Below are 17,206 nucleotides of genomic sequence, written 5' to 3'. Positions count from 1 at the left end.
TGTCATCATTTTTTTAATGAATCATGTATTGTTATCAAAAGCGAGAAAGTATACGAAATTTCAATTTAATAGCTTGATTAAAAGTGAAAATTTGGTACCATCTTTAGAAAAAATAGACTAACAAAAACTAAACTAACGGAATATGTTAAATAAAATGTGGTAAAACGACATAGGATTAAATGATTATTAGCAACTGTTAACCAAGAACCGACGCCGACGCCTATACTAGTTTTGCAATCATTTTATAAATAATATTTTTTTTTCGTATTTTCGTATGCATAGACAACATAACTGGCGCCTGATGAAATATTATTCACCTTTTTATTTATTAATTATCGTTTTTGATGACAGTTTTTACAAAAAAATTAAGATTATTATGTTGGGAAGGACGTTTTTCTATCAATGACTGAAAAAAAAATGTTTTAAATTTTTGGCAAGTCGAAGTAAAACACATTTTGTGTAGGAGTTTAAGAGTTTTGGAATCATGTTCTACGCAGTTGACGACAAAATTTCACAAAAGCCGATTAGAATTCGCGATAAATAGTTATTCATGCAACAAGTTGTATACAATATTTTTTCTACGTTCATGAAAAAAAATGTTTTATTTGGGCGTAGAAAAATAAAAAGCATAATTTAATAATTAATAATGCTAACTATCGGTTAGCATTGAGAAAGTTGATTTATGTTCAGGTAGCTCTTCCACGTCTTATGATTACTGATTCTATAGGTGTCGAAAAACAATGTGTTTGGAACATTTAATGAAAATTTCAACTTGCGAAAAGTGTATGCAAAACCTGGTCAAAAATATTTGTATTGACACTTTGAATGCGATTGAAAATGAATTAAAGGTAATAATGTGTGACGAATCAAATCTGCATTAAAAGGAATACGATTTGACCTAAAACGGCGCAAGTCCTGAAGGATTTGACAGAAAAGAACTTTCCGCACTGTTTCGAACAAGATTCCCATGGAGGAGAGGTTTATATTAAATTAAATTTATATACATAATATCAAAAAAAAAATCCCGTTATTCAATAGCCACACCTCGTACTGTTGATATCGAAGGAGATTATATTGATTAAACATAAGAATTTATTCGCTGGAATTGAATTTAAGAAAGCGACATAGCTTCCGGTCCCTCGCTTACAAAGTACTGCAGGAATTTTACTTTTATTCTAAAAATAATAAAATGTATATATTTTCGGAAAAATTTGATGTAAATATCGAGTGCGTTACTAGCACTCGTATATTCTAGAAAATACCAAAAGAATGAGTGTATCTGTCAGCACCGAGCGAGAATTCGAAAATATATATCAAATTTTGACGTCACAAGACGCTAAGCGTCGGCATCGTTCTCCATAATATAATATTCGCTATATTTTTGCACATTCCCTCGATGCCAGAATATAAACGTCGTTTGGTCAACGTTTAGTTACATTCATTAATTTGCCGGCCGAACAAAAACATCACATTCAGAAAATTTTGTTTCCTCTTAATTTCAACTTAAAAATAGTGAATAGCATTTTCTAAGTGAGTTTGTGCAGTGACTATTCTTTTCTTAAATATTTCGAGATGTCTACTTGTGTCAACGAAAGGGTTTTTGTGGTTAGTACATTAGTACATATATTTTTTAAATTTCTGTGACATTATATAGAAATTCATATTTAAAGATTTGGATTTTTGGAATTCTGATCGCTTTCTAATACAGAAGTTACTTCAATTGAATATAAAATATGTATCTTTAACTTATATTATAAATTGGAAATCTGCAATGCCAATTTTTATCAAAAATTGCTGGGACCCATCGATTAATCGTTCTAATCGACTTTTTTATGTGTGAAGATATCCAATTTTTATCCAATTTTTATCCATTTTCAATTGAAAGAAAAATCGAATTGTAAAATGAAGTATTTTGACACTTAAATAATTTATTTACGTGATCATTCTATAAAAAACTACATACGAGTGTTGCACGTCAAATTTTTATATGGACCAAAAAATCGAATATTCATAATTGGATATGGTTTTATTGTTTTTCAAAATATGCTCTATTAAGAAAAATACACTTTTACATGCGTTTGAACTTCCAAAAAATGTGATTTGAACGCATCAACCGCTTCTTCAGATGTAGAAAAACGTTGATGTCGCAATTTATTCCCGTTCTGCGAAAATAAGGAGTAAGGCATTATTTCAACGTTTTGACTGTTCAAAACGTTTGATATCTCTTCTGTGATTGGTTTTCCTGAAATTCCGAAAAAATAAGCGACCATTTGCTTAGAAGCTCTTCGTGCGCGAGTTGGTTTTGGTTTGTCTTGGAAGACTCATACAGTCGATTGTTGTTTAGTTTCGGGTTGATATGCTTTGTTTCATGATTCGTCGCTCAAATGGGTCCGTCACTAATGGCCCCGAGTTTTTGTTTAAGCAATGGTCAAATTATGCGGTATCCAACGCGAACGAATCTTTTTGACAACCAAATGTTCATGCAAATTGATTGTCACAACTTCACAATATGTCACATGACGATATTGTCTGTCAAAAATGTCAATTGTCATTAAACCAGTGCTGCCTTATCCCAAAACTTAAGTAGCAACCCTCGTATTTATCTGCATTTTAAATAGATGGTATTGCAGTTAGAAGTATTAATTATAAAATCAGTTTTTTTTTGAAAAATCTCTCATTTAAGAAGCCAGTAGTGTAACAATGTAAGTAAGTGAAAGAAAACGAAAATTTATGTAAAAACGGGTATGTAAGAAAAATGCTCTTAGTCTAAGATATCAGAATCAATTTAATATTTCCCAAGGAAAATCCTTCTAAGTAGATATATAAAAATGTTTGAACAATTCTCCAGGAATTACTAACCTAACCAATTATGGCTAAATTAGACACGACCAATTTCTAGAAGAGAATTTTTTGTTTTCTCTAATAGACCGAACGGGATTTGACCAGTCCGCGATTTTCTGATTCCTGTAAGATATAGAAAGTCCTTTCGATTCGTACTCAAGTCCTTGAGTTCTTATTGACATTTTCCTATTTTTCTGGGAAAAAAATATTATTTAACTGTTTGGAAGTGGTGCTCTTATTCTTGCCTTTTTGTTTTTGTATCTCAGAAAATCAAATTTTTTTGAAGATATTCATGTCATGAAATAAGTTTCCAGAAGTTCCCATCGATCCCACAAGAGTTAAGAAAGTAACTCAAGTCTGAGGGCAAACATTTTGGTTTTTTATGATACAAAAATTATCTTCACAAACTGTCCCTATATCTCATAAAATTCATAAAGTTATTACTTTGAACTTAATTAAATTTCATTGGCATACCAATGGCGAACCCAATGTTTTGACCAAAATACAGCTCTGAGTAAATTTTCGTTCTTTGAAATGTCTAGTTTGATTGAAAAAATATTGGAAATAAAAACCATTCCCTTAGTTAAATTGTATTTTTTGAAATCATTGATGATATTCATACTGAACACACTACACTGTTTAGACTATTACTACACCAGCACTCACAATTACACTGTCTGATATGAGCGTTTCGATAACCAAGTTATCGTCTTCAGAGACTGAAGGTAAATAGCTATTGTTCAAACTCAAAACGTTACTTATGAGCTTGTCTTTTTATTATTAAATACCCTGACATGTACACGCCACTATTTTTTTTTTTTGCTTAATCCGCTGTTTTTCAAAAAACGAATAATCAGATAAGATAAAAATACATGAAAACATGACAATGGATAGATCAATTATGATGAAATGAGAAAATAAGAGAAGCATAATAAGACTCTAGATGAGATAATTAGAAGAATATCTTTCCAATTAGGTGCAGTTTAGTAATACTATGATTTTCCCAGATTTTCCAAAGGGGATTTTTATATAGCACTTTTCTATAAATATCACGTGTCTTAATCATCTTCGTTTTTTCAAAAACTCTTTTGTATTCATAGGAGTCGCATCATTATATTCTTATACACCATGTATCATGTTCAACCTCACTGAATCCAACCTTTACAGATGTGAGAAGTATCGAAGTTGAGTTTCATTGTTTCCTATCCTGTGTATCCTTTAGTTTTATTTCTTGTTTCCTCATTCCTCGTTCTCTTTTGTCATCTTTATTCTTTCTGTCTAGCTCTTTCTCGGTGCACCATTATTGTTTCTGTAAGTACTTTTTATGACCTCCGCATTAATAGTTCTTCGCATGACTGGCCAAAACATCTCATTCATCTTTCCTAGTTTTTATTTTAAAATGTTATTCCTTATTTCAACTATTTTATCTTCTTTTGTCTTTTGCCTTTTCGTGAAAATGTCCACAGTATTATTTTTAAAATAATTCTCATTACAAATTGTTAAAAAAGATCTTGTCTTTCCTCTCTAAATACCAGAAAAATTGGCATGATTATAACGCTTGAATTAAAATTGACCTTGTGTTATAATCGAAGGAACGTTCAGTATTTATAGATGAAGCATTTTTCTAAACAATTTATGTAAGTAATTTCATTCAGATAAACTTTGAAATAGTACACAGCCGAATTAAATTAGATTTCATTGATTGGAAGACCTTGAAGATTCCTGGAACTGAATAATTTTACATTCGAGTCCAAAGTCACTTTCTTTGGAAGTGATGCAGTCATTTTTATGTCTACCGGAAATTAGAACGTTATTAGGTCTCAGGAAGGACGAATTCCCTATTTATAATCCCAGCTGCGCCATTACTATAACTTGGGAATTTTCCTAGCAAGGTCAGATGTAACAAGGTGTTTGGATCAAAATAAACAGTTTAAAAATCCATATATCAAATTAGATTTAGAAAAATATTTGTTCCAGACAAATCTTGTGATTTATTTGAAAGTTTAGAGTGGGAAAAAGTGAGATATATATTAATTAATAAGTATTTTATTTTGTACTATGGTGGTTTTTAAATCAATTCCATCAACCCTTAAACGGAAAGGTGGGACTTTTAGTAAACCCTCGGAAACATGGCGTCCTAGAAACTACTATTTTTGGGTACTAAGGAAATAAGTATATTTTTAGAAAAATTTATATAAATGCAAACTGTATATCAGTTTTTTTTTCAAGTACTTCAATTAATTTCTACAGATAATTAATATAAATTTTTGAAACCGCTTCTAGATACACAAAAATTGTCTTGTAGTACAAATAAGTTCTGTAGACTACTTCGTTACAATACGTATAAACAACATTGAAACAATACATTAATTGTATTTAGCATCAAAACTATCTTCTCATCAACCGTTAATTTTCATCTTTAGAAATGCATGAATCACACTGCGGTTTTGAGCATTGTGAGCAAATTGGGAGCATGTACTTTACACAAACATATCTGGTCATTCGATAAACAAACAGCTCTTGAGTACATGGAACACGATTTAAGTTTTTCTATATTAATTTGTTCCACAGAATCCGCATGCGAGGATTATCTAAACGCTTCTCATAAGCTACTCTATTAAACAATTTACTAGTTTTTTCACATTTGAAGATTTTTCTCTAAGAGTATCGATGTTTTAAAGTGCAAAATAAATAAATTTACGATGGAAACATCAAGAAAGAATACTTCATCGCCATCAGCTCGTTGAACTTTTGGCACATTTTTCGTCTATTGCAGAGGTGTCAAACTCAATTTTGCAGAGGGTCATATATTAAATTTTGAATCTGTAGATGGGTCAGATTGAAAAAAAATGGACTGTATTTTTATAATATTTTATTCATTAAATAATTTAAGTATATGAAATTCAGTTGTTAAAGTTCATATCAAAGTTAAAAAAGTTGGTAGGTGATTATGTTGAGCTCGAGGATCCAGATACCTGGTAATTATCCAAACTCCTGAAATATTGTATATAAAATGTAAGAGCGTTAATTTCATCATCAAATTTTTCTATCAAAATGCTGTCACATTGAAGATCTATCATCTACATGGATTGTTGAAAATTGGGAATTCCATTTCATTCATTTTGTGAAGGTATTCAAAACGAATGAATTCCGTAATCAAATTCTGCAGAATTTGAGAAAATTCATCCAATTTTTCGTTGGTTCACTGTGCCAAATGATTTTAAATAAGGGAAATGGTTCAAAGTTCGATTTTTTACCTGATTTTCCCACAGCCTCAACATTGTTTCAAAGTCTTATATATTTGAATACATTGGAGTCACAATCAAATTTTTACCCTATAACTTTATAGTCAGATCAGTCTAGCTTTAATTATATCTACCAAAAAGGTATAATCAATCCACCAGTCACTGTTATAATCAATTGATTTGCATTTTTTCAACAAGAAACCTTGAATAAGGTCACGTAATGCAAAAAATCTTTCCAAAACTATTCCTTGACTGAGCCAACGAATTTCGGTGAAATAAGGGACATCAGAAAACTTTTCGTCCAAATCTTTTGAAAATTGCTCGAACTGTCGGTGATGTAGTCTGTGCTCCTTATAAAATTTACTTTAATTTAATTTTTGAATATTTGGATGGCAATGATCCCTGATTCCATTTTGTAGTTGTGCTGCTAAGTATGTTCCAGTCAAATTCATATTCTGCATTCTGCTGTTGTAGTACCTGTCAATGGAACGCGCTTTAATAATCCTTCAGTTATTTCAAAGTTACTGTTAATGCATTGTATGAGAACAGCAAGTTGAGTTGTATCAACAGTATCAGTGCTGTCGTCAGCAGCTAGTGTAAAGTTTGTAAAATCCTTAATGTTTTCCTTCAGTTGAAGAACCAAATTTTGAGATAAATCATCACAACAGTATTTCTTGAGAAATATTTTGAATTATCGATTTTTGAAATGGAAATGAAACATCGACAACTTTCAACATACAGTCTTTAATAAAATCACCATCATGATCATTGATCTTTTCGCGATTTCTAATACAATAATAAAACTTGATTTCAGAACATCTTCGCTCTCTGTATTAGCTTTAGTAAACGTCGATTCCGCATTTTCACTTTTCCTGTTTCTACTACCAGTATCCTCTTCTTAGTTTTCTGAAACTTCAGAAGTATTTTCATGTTCGGATTGCAAATACCCATCTTCTAGGTTTCATCAAACCATTCGTTAGTATATTAATTGTAGTGTAAAAAAATTCACACTAACAGTAGGTGACAGACCACGATACATTGCTTTTAAGTTTTATCATTTGTCTAAATTCCGTTAGAAATTCGAAAGTAGTGAAAAAAGAAGCTGTGAAATAATTTAATGATTACATACCGTAGAATCGTAGACATGTTTGTTTACAGTTAACAAATATTCGCGCGCAATTGTATACAATGAGTAATATTTTTTCTATAAATTGCTACAACCTTTTTAGTTATTTGAACACCATATAGAGAAATAGCGGAAGCTCCCAATATATTCATGGATTGACTCAACATTTTTGGTTATTGTTTTGGATACAAATTTTGTCAATGCTAGATTCGTATCAATAGACCTGATTCTTTTGCCAAAACAACGGCAAGTGGAGGTCGCTGAAGGGATGCTTGACAACGCACGGTGTAATACTTCACGCAGCTCGCTGTAAATCGGGAAAACGTGATGCTTCAAACGTACTCAAAGATATTACGAGCTCTCCAACACGATAGCTCTAAATGTAGAAATCCTTCGCGTCTAAGCCCGATTCAAGCAATAAAAATGTTTATAGATGCAGACTTAACTCGAGGACAATTTAATATTATAAGGAAAACTAACAAGAACTTTTTTCCGTATTATAGATCAATTCAAGAAGCAAAAAAACAGTGTTATCCTCCCCCAGAAACGTTCCCGATGACAAGCACCCAGCTACAACCCATTAATAGATATTACCGTTCGGCGCACATAGGGGTATTTCAATTATCTATCTATCCAAAAATTGTGTGATTTTTGGGGTTTAGAATGACGAAAATAAAACAAGCAAATTATACACAGACAAAAAACTTTATTATTACTTACTTAAAACAAAATAAAAGCTAAAATTAAAAAACAATTGTCATATAAAATACGCGATATTTTAATAACTTTAATTTGAAGTAGAATTAATTATTTTTACGAAACTAAAATCAATTTATCTCATCCTAACTTTATGATTGAAGTGATTCTGAAAGGTTTTTCGGTGTGGCAGGTAGAAGCATGTTCCATGTTTCAGGTAGAAACGAAGACAAGTTTCTTTTTTTTTATAATTCTTGATGCACTGAGAAAAGGATCTGAGCTCAAAAGAAGCCTGTTCAGAATATCTCTATTACAGGATGCTCTGGAGAATTTTCTTGAGTAATCCTGCCTGTATATCCTAAAATGTTTGTTACGTCCTTCGGCTGCTTCCTCAGACAACTGGCCTATTGGTACCAATGCATTTTTATTATGTATGTTCCGTGCACTAGTACTTTGTGACTTTAAATCTATATATTAATTCTTAATCTATACCTGTAATGTCTGAGGCTAATTTCGGATCCTCAAAGATTCTCCTGCTCGAATTTCCATCATTTGTATTTCTGTTTCATTGCGAAACCTGGCCTGTATTTCAGTTTTTCTGTTTTTCTCCATTTATTGTCCCGCATCTGTTTTTTTCCCCCGATACTTTTTTACGGGCAGCTTGTATGCTAAATGAAGAATTGTTTAAAAAAATCTAATTCTAGCATGTAAACTAGACCGAATTTAGTAGTACTCTTTGTAATTTTCCTTTTGTCCTCTAAATTATTAAAATCTTTGGAATTTTCTCCACAAATGTAGCAACGACTGGTGGATGTTGTTCCAGTAGCCGCGTTACAGACCTTCTCGTCAACCATAATCATTACAAAATGGGAATACACCAAAATTTTCTTTCCGTCAATATCAACCTCAGTCGCAGTTAAATTGCTAATGGAATTTATAACGTAATTAATCTCTTCATTAGTAATCTCAGTTGTTTCTTTGACGAAGCGAAATCGTATTGGAAGACAAAATCGGGGAGACGAAGGTGTTGTGTTTTCCCACCAACACCTATTCATTGTTTTTGCTGAAAGCTAGTCGCACAGGTACAAAGCAGCTTTGAAAAATATTTGCGTTTGAGTCAGCCTCATTATCCAATTTTTGTTTGTATTGTGTTTGCTGGGATCCGTCTTAGCCACATTTACAAATCAACTTTAAAGTGTTCCACTCTTGATCTTTTAATGTTAAAGAAGACCTCTGTCAAGAATTCCGATAAGCGACGCAACGTAACTGAAGCATCTACTGCTTCTAACTGAAGCATATCTCATCACTACTGGTGATGAGATATGGGCTTATAAATATGACTTCGAAGCTGACCAGCAATCTAGCAATAGAAATTCAAATTTATTTTTTGGTTTTCCTTGATAACCGTGGTGTGGTTCACTATGACTTCGTTCATGGTCAATAAGTATACTATTTGGTCGTGAGGCAATTATTTATAAACGAATGGATTGATGAGCAGACAATTCCTACATTCTCAACAGCATTTTTGGACAAACAAGAAACACGGACCATCGTTCAGCCACTGCATTCGCCATATTTGGTTCCTTGTGGCTTGTTTTTAGAAACAGATTAGGCATTAATTCAACTCGCATACAATCAATTTTGCATCAACATTTGGCGCTCAAAAAGATTCATTCGCTTTGGATACCGCATGATTTGACCATCGCTCAAACAAAAGCTCGGGTCCAATAGGCGACGAATTCTGGCAATCAACCAATCATGGAAGAAGTTAAGAAAATTAATTCATTTGAGGTACTGGAGGACATCCCAGTCGAGGCTTACAACAAGAGTATAGTTGTATTTGTTCGAAACGATCCTTTTTGCAAGTCGACAATATTTTTGTTTTTTTGGTCAGTCAAATTTGATTACATTAGATTTAGTAACAATCACTTACAATCAATTATCAAGATGAAGGATTTGAGAAAAATTCCAGTTAGTTTTTTGTATATTTTACACGATGAAAATTTAAATAAGTTTAAATATAATATCATATATTCTTTATTCATTATCGTATTAATCGGAATCCACACATTTCGAAATAAAAAAGAAAACAAAAACGATGGTATGTCTCCTAAGAAAAATATTTTCTTGTTTTCGTTCATATTTCTAGATATATTTCAATGAACATAAAATAATAAACCTTCAACTAAATAAATATTAAAGTTAAAATATGAGCAATTCCAAAACAAAACTAACATTAAATATCTCTTATGATTATTGAAATGATCATCAAATAAATCAATGGAGGAATTGCCTAGGGCACTATATAAATACAACACAATTAAATGATTCTGGCCGTTTTCCAAAAGCAACACGCTCGCATATCCTCCAAAGTCACGAAAAGCTTTCATGTAAATATTTCATTTTCAATGTCACATTTTAACATAGTTAGGGGTCATTATCAGAACAAGATTTTTGATCCAAGAATTTATCGTTCGGTTCTGGCAATCTATTTTAATTTTACTTTTGTTTATTCTGATTTTCTGCACTAGCGCTTGAGTTCATAAATATAATTGTAATGAAAGGTCTGGTGTGTAATACGGGGTAGACTCATTGAAATATAATTCCTACAATCACCTCTATAGTTTCGAAAATCCAAAATTTTTCAAATAAGAAAACGTCAATCCTAGTTAATAATGCGACGATTATTTAATTACACCCACTATCTGTAATCTAAACTCTCCATTCCGTTCTCCAAATTACGAACCATCAGTTAGGTATTTTGATATCCTTCATTGCAATTGCACCTCAATCAAAGAACAGCTGATATGAATGCTCTTAGACATCCAAATTTCTCTATACAATATTATTTGTTTCTAAAGGTTTTTCTTGGAGCTTCACAACTTAGAGTTAGCAAGATTACATTATTTGGCAACCAATTTAACAGCCTATAGTTGCTTCGTATTCAGTTTCGATAGAATTATACCAGATCAATGATTGAAAATTGTGAGAATTTCTTATCAAAATGATGTTTTTCGTTTTTACAAACTTATACACTTCGTTTATTTTATGGCTAACATAATCGTCCTCCAGATCTGTTAATTGGAATAAAAATTAGACGCCAAGCAGTTCGCAAGGAAGAAGATGTAGCTGCTAGATATGGAAGAATTGAAAAAGATTCAAATCAATCAATTCGTCGTCGTTCTGCACTTTTCACGAAAGGATGTTGAGTTAAAGGATTTCAAGATTCAACTTGCGTAGGAAAATTAAATTTCTATTAAAAAATATTGTGGCATTTGTACTGCCTTTGTCAAAACACAATCACATTCACGGAAAATTACGCTTTATGGACTGTCAGAATCATTTTCTGTATTTATTTAAAAATGGTAATGGTAAAAGGTATAGGGAACATTGAATTATTTTCTTTGTGGTTATCTGTAGTCATTTTCCAATGTTGATAAATCTGGGAATTAATATTTGAAAAGTTTTAGTGGAATTGGTGTTTAAACATCAATGTCATAAAACCTGTTCCATGTACTCGTTTTAAGGATGAGGAAAACCCGTTAGTTCTAACAGTATTATCATTAAAGATTCCCAAATTAAGACTATATATTCTCATTTTTAAACTCATTCAATTTTCAATCCTTTCCAAAGTTTTTTTCAATTTTTGACCAATTTCCAGATTACTTCGTTTGTTTTTATAAATTCCAAGAACTGTAGCACTCAAACTAATTCTCAATTAGAGCTAAATTGTAGAGTATTAAACAAATCATTCGATCAACAGTGATTTAAATTGTTTCAGGACTCTCCACTCAAGTCTAAAGTAGCTCTATTCAACAATTTCGCTGATAGACACATTCAAGGTCAATCAATAAATCCTTTTTCAAATGGAAGTCGAGTCGGTAGTCTACCTAGACCGTCCATATCCAAAGAAGAATATGGGAAGTGAGTAACTATTTCAATATTCCAAATTGAATAGCAATATTAGATAAACTTTGTTACAGACCACCAAAAGGTTCTCTTTCGGAAATCAGATCGCTCAAAGCAACCATTCATGTCAGCAGGGAAATGTTACAGCTGTGTCAGGTTATAGATCAATGCGGGGAACGTCTTTTCAGTGTTGAAGAAAAACCTAGCGATCCTAGAAAAGTTATCAGCTTCGGAGATCTTTTTGCAGTAAGTATTCGTTCCCCTAAATAACTGACTCTATTTTTGAAATCACAGAGACGGCTACTCAACATTTTCTCATGATATCCTGATCCAAACGTCCCTATTATTCTTCTGTATACGTTTACATGTTATTGTCGAATTTATCTATATTATCATGCAGCCGCCCTTAGCGTATCTTCAACTAACTGTTTGTAGCCGTCATCTTTGTTATTTCTTAAAAATCTAGAAACTTTTGCTTTAAAGCTGCCCCAACTCGATTTTTGAGTACGATTCAACGACGTTGGGAATTTTTCCTCGGCGAAATCTTTTACTTCTGATAACTTCTAATGAATCATTTGCTCCATTGAAAATTACATCATTTTGAAATCTCCATCCAGCTGCTAGTTATACGCGTGTATATTTTTTTCTTGATAATATATCATCAAACCGAAATCTAACCAAGAACAAACTGTAATTGGCATTATAACAAGGATCGATGGATCCCCCATTATATTCCACCTGTTACCTTTCCCATTACCACTTGAGATATTTGATCCAGTATATGACGTCTATTACATGGGTCACTCATCTAATCAACTCGATCCTCTTATGGTTTATCTTTGATATACCCTGCATACAGCGCTCCATAGGCTTATAGTTTTTGGAGCTCTTGTTCTAGTGACCAGATTTTGAAACCGTACATCATCATTACATATTAGCTTCCTTACGCAGAGTTAATTCTTTTGGTGTCGTGCTTGGCTTGTGGGATATCTCCATGACAATTTGGTTGAATTGGTCTTTATCTGCTACCTAGTCAAGTCCAATTTCTAATATTTCATAGCCATGACAGCTTTTCACCAACTTTCCATCTTCTGCTTTCAACCTTCCCCAGAATAATCAAGCAAGGGATGTGATATTTGGATATATACCTGAAATGACTAATAATTCTTGATTTTATGATGTTCAGGAGTTCTTAATCTATTTTGAGCTGCCTGAGTTACTCTTCATTACTCTATGTACAGTCCATAAAAACTTGAGGATTTTTCGATAGCATCACATATCGTTCGCTTCTATTTTATCCATGCATCCATGTCTCACATCCATACGTAGCAACGTCTTAACTGTGAGGTTTCCTTCACTGAGAGCTGGTTTCCATTCGCTAAATTCCCTACGTGCAATTTTAATCCTCGCTGATATCTCTTTGTTCAACCAGCTACCAGCTACCCAAATAATTGAAATGTGATATCAGTTCAATGTTTTTTCCACTGATTATAATCAGAATTGGTTTTATGTTTATTCTACCTGCAGTCATCCATTTCGTTTACTTGATGTTTATATTAATACTCTATCTTCGACCAGCAGTATTTCCAAGTCTTCCATGTTTTCTACGATGATGGCAGTATGATCTATGCACCTTACGTAGCCCCCTATCTTGCCATATAAATCTTCACATATCAAAGCTATATGGTTTTAGACATTGGAAAAGTTTTGTGTATTTGACTCGATCAAACGGTAACTATGTTGAGCTCGTTGATCTGTTATTGATGGCTGTTTGGGATACGTCTTCAGTGAATATTGGATGACTTGAATGTTTTAAGTTCCAGTCTTCAAAATATTCAAGGTGACGGTGAAGTGATCGATGAGATTGAGTTTCCTGCTTACTGATAATTTTGTCGTCGATTTAATCACGATAATTACAATGTATGCTTCATTTTCAGATATATACCGCTATTTCTGATAAAGTGGTTGGAATTCTACTAAGGGCTCGAAAATATAATCTGGTGGATTTTGAAGGAGAATGTTTGTTTCAAGTAAGTAGATTTTGAATGTCTCAACTTATTTTCATCAATAGTTCTTGGTACTACAAGACACATCCGATATATAAATATTAGTATTGATAGTGATCCAAAGATATCTCATGTTTGGTCTGGCAAAAGAATAATCAAATCAGTCGTCCCAAATTATGCTTAGAAGGATTCAACTTTTTTAGCAAATCTTACAAATAAAAAAATTTAAAAGCTGTGAATCAACAAAGAAGTTTGTTAAAATAATTAAACAGTCTTTCAACATTAATAATTATTTGTTTTATCCTTGTAACGCTGAGAGAAAGAGAGAAATGCTTTATTGTCAAAAAATTGTTACAATTTATAGACAAAAGCTTGTAAAAACTAAAAAACAAACATAAAAATAACTAAAAACAGATAGAAATAGATAAATACGCCTTCAAATTATTACGAAATGCGGGAAAAGATGATATCGATTTGATTTCAATTGACAAGTGATTGTGCATTTTTTTGCATTGTAAAATAACGAGCCTCAACTAATTCTGAACGTGGACTAGATAATTAAAGATCGTCCTCCGCGTTCATAAGTGGATAGCCGTACAACGATCTTTCTGAAGAAGCTTGCTTACGAATTAGGCAAACGGATTCAAGGAATAAGAAAGAAATATAAAATATAATATAATATAATATAAATAATCTTTTGAAGAAATCCGTGCAGTAAGCCCTGTTGTTTAGTCCGAGCAAATATTTTTTGTATTTTGAAGATTCGTTCAAATTCAGTGGCACCACACGTACCCCAAAAAGGAAGGGCATAACGGAGATGCAACTCAATAAGGGCATAATAGACTATTAAGTAGGTGGCTAAGTTCAGTTATTTGGAAACAAAACAAGAGGAGCTGGCGCTCCACATTCTATTGGCGTGCAAGAAGACATCGTTGTATCAACCCTTCTGTTAGTATTACTTAAACCAGGCGAGAGGTGTTCCTTTGAAACCTTAGTACAGCAATTTGTTGATTAAAATATTATGATTGACACAATCGAAAGTTGTTGCAGTGTAGTGATGGCTGTTTAGGCTGGAGTGGACATTATTTAAAAGGGAGAATAAAGCATTATTGGGAAGGAGTGTAATTGGGCGATAATTCGATACTTCGTTTCTATCTCTCTTCTTCTTGATGCCGTCTTAAAGCAATTGGGAGAAGTACCATTTTGAAATTTGAAAATTGGTGGTTCGACATGAACATTTTAACAAAACCAAACTCTTAGCCAGACAATTAATTCTTGAACTAAAAATTGCTTATTAAATTCTGAATTTATACTGAATCTAGTATATATTTATTCGATGTTGTTTGTTACAGAGACAAGATGATCACGTGCCAATAATTCTCATGAAACCAATTGAAGATATAACAAAATTTTTAGAGGAACGGATTCAGAACGCGATGAAATCATTGAAGGAATGCGAAGAGATTTAGGAAATAAATTATTGATTAATTTCGCAAATACTAACGTTAAACTAAGAAGAATGGACCATATATCACTAATACTGTTAACAATATGACTATAAAAGTATTATAATTAAAAGAAAGATGCAGTCGAGTATTTCCAAACCGGTCTAAAGTACATTTATTTATATACAAAATATATACAAAAATATATAAATCGAGGTTTTGAAAGCTTTTCATTCGCTATTAAGAAAAATTATATAAATCATCTTCAATTTATGACTAACATTTGACATTTAATTTCAATGCATTCAATGCAAGTATTAGGAAGATATGAAATTGAAAGCATCATTTGTAGTATAAGAAAATGTAGTTGTTAAAATCGTAACTGTTGTAAATATTTTTATGTAAGTACTTTTCGTTTTTACTATACTCAAAAGATTCAGTATTGTCACTTCCATTTTATAGTCGATAAAATAATTTTACAAATAAACTTTACAAACAATATAAAAGTGATTATTTTAATCCCTAGTTTATTAATTGATATACTAATGTGTATGGACACCACGTGGTCACTGCTCAATTTTTATAAAGCGGCGTAGTTTCCTTTTCCGGATTTTAAGTTTTTAAAATAGACATGGTGCGGCGCTGCTATCTAGAAAATGATGTAAGTAGATAATTTTGACAGCAAGTAACCTAAAATCGGCGAGTGCGTTATGCAGTGTCACTGATAAAGTCATTTGGGTTTTTCATTTGATAATGAATATTTAATTTTTCGAACGGAGTAAGAAGTTGTTTCAGGTGTATACAATTAGTAGTTAACTAGTTGTTTCATTTGAAAATTCACGTTGTCAGATGCATGCTACGAAGAAGTAACATTCATAGTTGAAAAATGGAACGTTTCAGCGAATCGGACTCCAAATAGACTCAGAAAAGAAATAGAATCAATAATTTCCATAATGAAAAGAATGGAAAGAATAAAAAAACTCTTGTCCCCAGGTACATTCTTTTCATGGAATCGCTATAGAGAACGAGATTTATTTCGTTTCTTCTAAGAAAAAAATTCCAAATTTGGAAATTTAGGGAACGTCTGAATGGAGACTTGATTCTCAAAGAAGTGCAGAAGAAGTTTCTCTACATAATGGTGATAAATACGCCTCCATTCCAGTTGCCCATTCCGTTCATAAAACATATGAAAATGTAGAAACCCTATTGGGCAGCATCAAATGTTCGGGGCTTATTTTTTCTGCTAGGTTAACAGATGGGTTATACGCTTTATCAACAGAAGGCGCCTGCTTCAAGTATCTTTTAGAAAAATTTCCCCGCATTACCTCAGAAAAATCCAGGCGGGAGTTTTTTTTGGGTCCACAAATCCAAATTTTGAAAAAAGTATCAATCGGAAAGAAAAAATTGCTTGCATGAGCTTTGAAAAAGTCGTGCGACGTTTTTTGGTTAAATATAAAGATTTTGAGTATAAAAACCTAGTTGAAAGAATGTTACACCATTATAAAAATCTTTGATGCATATTGAATTTGCACTTCCTATATTCCCACTTTTACTATTTCCCTGAGAACCTTGAGGGGTTTCACCAAGACATATAAGGAATGGAAATATGGTATCAAGGTAGGTGGAATGGAAAAATGATAGCTGACTACTACTGGAATCTGAAGAGAAATTGCAACCCAAGAAATGTGTAGGAAAATAAATAAAGCTAAAATTCCAAAGCTAAAATGAAAACAACGACCAGAAGATATCGGAAGGATGCATTACTTAGAGCAAATCTGCTCTGACAGGACAATGCCACTTGAATGAACACTTAATGAAATTCGAACTGTTGGAAGAAGATTGCAGGTTCTTTGGATAGAATTCGAAATATTTACCACATACTTTCACTATAGACTGAATCTCACAGTTTAAAACATAAAATGGAAGAATTTATCTCAA

General features: G+C 32.3%; 1 protein-coding gene across 1 annotated transcript; it reads left to right on the top strand.

The window, feature by feature from the left end:
• Positions 1-1,286: 1,286 nt before the first annotated feature.
• LOC130901652 (actin-binding Rho-activating protein-like) lies at positions 1,287-15,774 on the top strand. Its single transcript, XM_057813170.1, has 5 exons — positions 1,287-1,605; positions 11,690-11,832; positions 11,892-12,063; positions 13,755-13,847; positions 15,176-15,774. Exons 1-5 carry the CDS (start codon positions 1,573-1,575, stop codon positions 15,290-15,292), a joined length of 558 nt encoding a protein of 185 aa, XP_057669153.1. The 5' UTR covers positions 1,287-1,572; the 3' UTR covers positions 15,293-15,774.
• The last annotated feature ends 1,432 nt before the right edge of the window (positions 15,775-17,206 follow it).

Source organism: Diorhabda carinulata, chromosome X (assembly GCF_026250575.1).
Source record: "Diorhabda carinulata isolate Delta chromosome X, icDioCari1.1, whole genome shotgun sequence".
NCBI lineage: Eukaryota > Metazoa > Arthropoda > Insecta > Coleoptera > Chrysomelidae > Diorhabda > Diorhabda carinulata.
This window is presented reverse-complemented; position numbering and strand designations above follow the sequence as displayed.